Below are 7,590 nucleotides of genomic sequence, written 5' to 3' on the forward strand. Positions count from 1 at the left end.
TATCTAGCTCTGAAAAGCCTACAAAAGCTAGGTATGCCTTTTTACTTTAGACTAAACTTTTCTGAGATCAGCTGGGATATAGTGAACTAGGCTAATGCCTCTTTCACATGATTCTCATTAGGGCTTCACAATCAGTCTCTGTGCCCTCTTGTTTTAATTTTTGCGCCGGCGCCCACTTAATGATATGCCATGCCAATTGTAATGATTGGCTGTGCTGCTGTCATCAGTTACTCACCCTCATGTTGTTCTAACCTGTATGATGTCTTTCGTGGAACACGAAAGGGGAATGTTGATGCTACTGCTGTCCATATAATGAATAATAACTTAAATTGCATTATCTTTGTTCCAGAAAGCTCTTGTTTGTACTTGGAATATAGCCCATGATTCATATAGACTAGTGTCATGAAACTTTTTAACCTTTTTTGGGCTTGACAACCACTGGCCACCATTCAATTTCATTGCATGGAAAAGAGCAGGGTGAACATTCTGCCTAATTCATGTGCTGTCAGAATTAGCATAAGAATTCATTATTATTAAAAAAAAGATAATTTTGATATCAGAGTGTTTTGAGTTGGCCGTGAACTGACAGAAGTGAGAACCATTGCTGTTTTGTTTGTTTATTCCCATCGGATGTATTTTGCTTTCTCTTGCTGCTACATTGATGCATATTTATGTATATAAATAACTATTGCATATTGTACATATTTTGCATTGCAGAAATAGCATTTATTCATCTGAAGTTCCTGAATCATCAGCAAGCTGACTATCTAGATAACACTGACTATCTAGCTAACACTGGGATGCTATATTTTATTAAAAATCCACTGGACATTGACTAAATATCTTCTACACTTTATATACGATTTCTACAAGAAATAAGCAAGTAAGAACCTGCAACAGCGCGCATCTGAAGTGTCTCTGAAGGAAATAATGCATTATTTATCGGCTTTAAGATATCAGCCAAATTTTCTTATCAGGCCGATACCGATAACAGAAAAAATGAGCCGATATGGGCCGATACCGATATGGTGGCCGATATATCGTGCATCCCTACTTATTTCTAAAGATGTAAAGGTCTATGTTCTCAGAGGAACTCATGATATTGTTCTGTAAGGGTCACTGTTTGGGACTGAGTAAAACCCTTGTCTTTAAATCACCTTTAAAATTTTTACACTTTATGTCCTCATGATTTCCAAAATAACTGTTAAAGCCTCTACAGTGTCATAGCTGCTGAAATGCATGCTGAGTGCCCCAGGGGTGTGCACGTCTAATTTAGGTGCACCTATTTGTTATTTTCAGACTCCCAAGATGCTTTGCTCTTTGGTGCTATCTTGAGGTGGCCAATGTCGTCGGCTCTCTTTGACATGCCGTGGTGGCAGGCGCTCTTAAACTCCACCCTCAGCCTCAATCAAAGCAACAGTAGTTTGTTCCTGCTTGATGTCCCCTGCTGGCAATCAAGTGCCATGACACTTACACTAGTGCTATGCTACTGCCTGGTGCTTATTTTGGGCTTGCTTGGTAACATCCTCCTCATTTGCATTATTATGCACCAGCGGGGCCCTCCTAACGTCACAAGCATCCTCATTGCCAACCTTTCAGTTTCTGATATCCTAGTGAGTGTGTTCTGCCTTCCCTTCACAGTGGTTTACACACTCATGGACCACTGGATCTTCGGTGCGCTGCTATGTCGCCTAATGCCATTCATGCATTGTGTGTCGGTGACCGTTTCAGTTCTGTCTCTGGTTTTGATCGCAGTTGAAAGGCACCAACTCATCCTGCATCCATCTGGCTGGAAGCCGAGCATCCCGCAGGCGTACATAGCCGTCTTGATTGTGTGGCTGCTGGCCTGCATAACATCATTCCCTTTCCTGGCGTTTCACTTGCTCAGCAGTGAGCCATACAGTCTGCTCCCTGCGCCGCTCAGCCAGCTGCAGGCCTGTCTGGAAGTCTGGCCCTCTCAGCACCCCAAACTAGCCTACACCACCAGCCTGTTACTATTCCAGTACTGCTGCCCGCTGCTCCTCATGCTACTTTGCTATCTTCGCATCTTCCTGCGGCTGCGACGCAGACAGCGCATGCTGGAGCGCCAGTGCAGCCGCAACCGAGAGGATGAACACCGGCGAATGATACACAGCAAACGCATAAATGTCATGCTTGTCACTTTGGTGGCTGCATTTGCTGTGTGCTGGCTGCCATTAAATGCCTTTAATGTGGTGGCGGACTGGCACCAGGAGGCGCTGCCCATGTGTTACCACAATCTGCTGTTTTCACTCTGCCATCTGCTGGCCATGAGCTCCACCTGCGTCAACCCCATCATCTATGGCTATCTCAACAGCAACTTCCGCAAGGATGTGGCCTCCGTAGTGCTACACTGCCATTTTCAGCCACTCAAGGACAGCTACGAACACTTTCCGATGTCCACAATTAACACTGATGTGTCACGGACATCTTTTAGAAACAATTCTGTGTAATTGGGCTAATCGCTCAATGTTAATTAATCTTAACATCAAAACCAGTGTTTAGCTTAGATCAGGGGTCACCAAACTTGGGCCACATCCACATGAAGCCAGAGCTTTCCCTATCCGATATTTTTTTTCCTCGTTCTTCCGTCAACACGGCGTCACCTCAAGAAATATCTGCGTACACACAAAACCACTGAAACCGACACAAAACAATGCAGTATACATGTCAGACGAAGAAGACGACTTTAAGCATGTGCATAAACCTTTCGCGCTGTATACAAAACCTACACAACAACAAGAAGACGAACATGGAACAATACGTATATTAATCTGAGTTAATGTTAGTTCTGTCATGACAACTCTCGGAGTGATTTGCATGGTAATATACATAACAATGTTAATGTATTTAGTCTTGGCGGAATAGATCTGCTACGCTGCTGCTGTGACAGAGCAAGTACCGAGATTTGCTACTGCCAATACATCCACAACATGCTGCTGTGAGCATGTTAGGAATATTGCTGTTGCACATATAACATACATGAAATAACCCCCATATAATATACATCAGCGGTTCTCAATTCCAGTCCTCGTGTACCCCCGCTCTGCATGTTTTGCATGTCTCTCTTTGTTAACACACCTGATTCAGATCATCATCTCGTTAGAAGTGAGCTCCGTGCATGAACTGTGATCCGATTGACATGGTCCCTACACAGTGTCCATTGCTCACTACTCCCTGAGCAGGGGAAAATCCATTTAAGTTTACTTAACTTCGGAATATTCATTTACAGATTTGCGCTGCGCCACTGCCTGCAGCGTCTCCACACACACACAAAACTTACTAGAGAAGCGTGACGTGGGACATAATATACCGCTGTAAATAAATACAATTTAAATTTACGTCTTGCACACTTATATGCCCTTTGTATGGAACATATACGCTCCCTTCAAACTGGAATCATGGAGGAATATCCGGTAATGTCCACTTCACAGGGCACTTAGAGTCAAATATAACAAACATCTGAAGCAATAAGAGAAAAATACAAAATGTGCAGAGCGGGGGTACGCAAGGACTGGAATTGAGAACTGCTGGTATACATGATCACCACGTAGCAGATCTATACATGTGGAGCTGGGGAAGGTGGAGGGGTTCTGAAGCACGCTGCTACAGCAAGCGCTAGTAATATTTGAATGTTGAGCAGCGAGCACATTGGCTACTGATAGAGGAGAGGACCAATCAGCTGTGCTGTGTAATAACGATGTCATTATGTCAGATTGAGTTAGACCTATCCGACAGCGCCATCTAGAGTTTCATGCCAGAACTTTGTATTTAATAAAAAATACATTGTTTGTTCATGTTGTTGTTGCTGTTTCATGATGTAGCGGTATCTGACTAGGGTTGAGACGTGGGGTGATGACATCATCGTTCGTTTTCAGATTTATTCACTCTGGGACCCGGTTTCAAAAAATTGCGGTTTCCGGCACCCAAAACGCCAGATCTGTCTGGACGAAATGCTGATACGATACAAAATTTTTACATATACGGTACAGCTAAATGCATCACCGTGTGGACAGGCCCTTGGTCCTGGAGGTCCAGTGTCCTGCAGACTTTGCTCCAACTTGAGTATACCTAGTAAGACTTTAATTAGCTGGTTCAGGTGTGTTTAATTAGGGTTGGAGCTTAACTCTGCTGGACACCAGCCCTTTAGGACTGAGTTTGGTGACCCCTGGCTTAGATCAACATCAATTGTTCCACTCCAGCGCCAAAACTTTCACACAGATGCCAGCCCTAGACTTAGCTATTTTAACCCATATGGCAAAAAAAAAAAAAAAAAAAACTTTTCTGGCCAAAATATATTTCAAATATATGGTATATACATTTTGTAAACATCACATTGAAAATATATTTTGTCTAAACCTTCGAATGCCAAAATATATTACAAAATGTTCTTCAAAGGGCAAGAAAATACATTTGCAATCTTAAAAATATATTTTGTAATTTATTTTGATTATTTAGATTTTCAATTAATATATATACATTTCTGAGGTAAGTACCTAAGTAAACATATTTATGTGAACAACATCTACTGAGTGTGGATTCTGATTGGTCCAGGAAGGAGGATGTGACTACAACCCATTTGATTTCTCAGGACTGAATCCTTCTAATCCTTGTGTCATAATATCAAAGTATATAATGCACATTGATTATGTCTCTTGTAGAGTTTTAGATTGCAAAAGCATTTTACTCTGCTAAATCTCATGGAATATATACGGACAATGAAGCAGAAGGTGATTTCTCAGCTGTGTACTTTTTTCCACTTAAACACAATGAAAACTATAAGGAATGAATTAGTCGAAGGCAACACTTGCATTTGAAACATTATCTCTTCTTTCTTGAGGCACAGAGCTAAATTTAGAGGTATTGGCAGTGTACAAATACCTGGAAATTGCAGCTAGCTAAGCCGTAATGCTAACCCTAATGCCTAGCATAATGCAAGCTAAAACCCACAATAAATCTGAATATACCTGTCAGCTTATATTGTTAAGCTGCAGCCTAAAAAGGGGAAAACTGACCATATCCACAGGGCAAACAAAACTGGGCTGGAGGGGGGGGGGTTTCATTCTGCTGTGGCTTATTTTTGTGACTCATCCTTCCAAACAAACGCACACACATAAAATCAGCACAAAGCATTTTTGTAAGATACACTGTTTGAAATGTACTATCAAATATGTAGTTTTTCAGAAAATGTTAACTAATCTGTTCAGATTGTTGATCTGATGTCAGGCCTTATAACTTGCCTGTCCTTCACATAAAGACATGAGTAATATGTTTGTATGAAAAGGGGGTTCTGGTACAATCCATTATATTTTGGTAAGAGCATGCACATTTTAAGATTATTCGAATTCATGATTTAGTAATGCAGAGTTGTAACATAATCAACTTACAGGACTGAGTGCTTACAGGCAGATCAGATCCTTAGACATAGAAAAATATCCAATAATATATATTTTTTCCCATTTTCCATTATTCTTGTCATTGTCTAGAAAATGGTTTGTCTTATCTGTGATAGTGAGATTCTCTTATTCCCTTATACAGTCACACTTTATTAATATACCTTTCTGATTGACAGAATTCCATTATAAAATCTTACCTTTTTTTATAATGTGTAAGTATGCTCTCATTAATATCTGAATGCATTCAGCAGCCAGCAAGATTGTAATTACCCAAATGTCTAAACCGATTGTAATCCCTGAATTGAATGTGACTAAATCTTATTTTGTGGTTATATATTTTCAGGTTTTGTGAAACATTATAAATGTTTACTGTTCTGTTCTGTATCTTTGTAATGTCATATCCATGGGTGGAACATCAATAAATCTCTTTTATGGGCAATTGGGATGATACCAAATGTTGTAAAAAGGAAAGCAAAGATTTAGAGGGAGAAGTAAAGAGAAGAGAGGATAGATGAGTTTAATATGAATTTTCCTGGAACTGTACACTTGGCTCATGCTATAAGGTTCTCTATGCATCTGTTTATCTGTATTTCTTCACTACACCTAAAATTGTTGAGATGCTGTTTAGTTTTTGTAAATATGTCAGAAAGTTAGCACATAAATGAAAGGAAAAGATTGACTGATGTAATTTAGTTACATTTATAGTACATTTGATGTTATGTCTCTTAGCACTTTATCTAATGGCCTGGAATTATATTTTTAATTTTTTTATTATTACAGATATGTGTCTCAAGCATGTTTACCTGTCCACAGGTTGACGTTTAAATCAGCAAGTTTTTAAATTACCTTAAAAAGTAGGCTATTTCTCTTTTGATACAGGGCATGGTAAAAATAAAATGGCACATCAAAAATCGAAAATATGCATATGCAAAATGCATCAACATATCAAACATCACACTGGTGTTGTTGTCTGTCTGACCATGACTATACATTTATTACACGATTCTCTTCTGGTCATTTGCGGTATTTAGCGGTTAAACTGACCGTTCATCAAGGCAGCATTGAATGTTGGCGCTACTTTCTTTTATGAGGGGCCGTATAGGCCATAATTATTGAAAAGCCTCTTACAAACACTAGTGAAACGAAAAACATTGATAAACCTTGGTGAAATCCATTCATATGCATTACTGATATACCTCTTACAAACACTAGTGAAATGAAAAACATTGATCAACCGTAGTGAAATTCATTCATACGCATTACTGAAAACCTCTTACATACACTAGTGAAAACACTTATCAACCTTAGTGAAATTCATTCATATGCATTACTGAAAACCTCTTACATACACTAGTTAAAACATTGATCAACCTTAGTGAAATTCATTCATATGCATAACTGAAAAACCTCTTACATACACGAGTGAAACAAAAAGATCAACCGTAGTGAAATTCGTTATGCATAAGTGAAATAAGTAAAGATTTCAGTAGATGATGAGAGCTAATTTCACTTGAAACGGAAGCTGTGTCAACACTTCCGTTTAATTTGGCGCGTGTCACACAAACTCTTCAATGGCGTTTAGTCGTAAGTTGTCTGAAGCTATTAGTAATATAAACAACATTTTACCGTCGTCAAGTACAATTCCGAAAGTGGGATAAAACAGCACGATGTTACAGAGGGCTCTTTCGTATCACTTCGCGCCAGTTCGCTGCCTCTTTGTTCATAACAGCGCAAGATAGGTGGCTAGGCTCGGGAGTCCGGGTAAAGAATGACAACGCTTGGAAAAACAAGGAAAGTGTAAGAGACAGATGGCCAAATGAGACAATTTATAGTGAAAAACATAGGCTATAGCTGGATTTCAGATTAATAATAATATACATTTATGTTTAAATATTGTTGCATTGGTCGTTTTATTGTTAGGCCCTTAAAATATGAATATTATTATTAAATATTATATTTAAAATTATTTAAAAATACGTTACTGTGATTGGCTGATTACTCTGTTAATATTATAATGCCCACCTGTCTGTCATGTTCTTATCGCTATGATTGGCTAATTACCCAGTCAGTCTGATGACGCCTGCCTCTCGCGTCCTCTTCATCACTGTGATTACCCTGTCAATGCTTTAAAGGGGTCATATGATGCTTTTTTTAAAGATCATTATTTGGTGTAAGA

At 39.3% G+C, this 7,590-nt stretch overlaps 1 protein-coding gene across 1 annotated transcript; it reads left to right on the forward strand.

The window, feature by feature from the left end:
- Positions 1 to 1,343: 1,343 nt before the first annotated feature.
- LOC107583693 (neuropeptide Y receptor type 1-like) lies at positions 1,344 to 2,471 on the forward strand. Its single transcript, XM_016269975.1, has one exon. It carries the CDS (start codon positions 1,344 to 1,346, stop codon positions 2,469 to 2,471), a length of 1,128 nt encoding a protein of 375 aa, XP_016125461.1.
- The last annotated feature ends 5,119 nt before the right edge of the window (positions 2,472 to 7,590 follow it).

Source organism: Sinocyclocheilus grahami, unplaced genomic scaffold (genome assembly GCF_001515645.1).
Source record: "Sinocyclocheilus grahami isolate Dianchi unplaced genomic scaffold, SAMN03320097.WGS_v1.1 scaffold54.1, whole genome shotgun sequence".
Lineage (NCBI taxonomy): Eukaryota > Metazoa > Chordata > Actinopteri > Cypriniformes > Cyprinidae > Sinocyclocheilus > Sinocyclocheilus grahami.

Bases quoted from the DNA above. Each gene is read 5' to 3' on its own strand.
- LOC107583693 (XM_016269975.1), top strand. From the start codon at position 1,344: ATGTCGTCGGCTCTCTTTGACATGCCGTGGTGGCAGGCGCTCTTAAAC.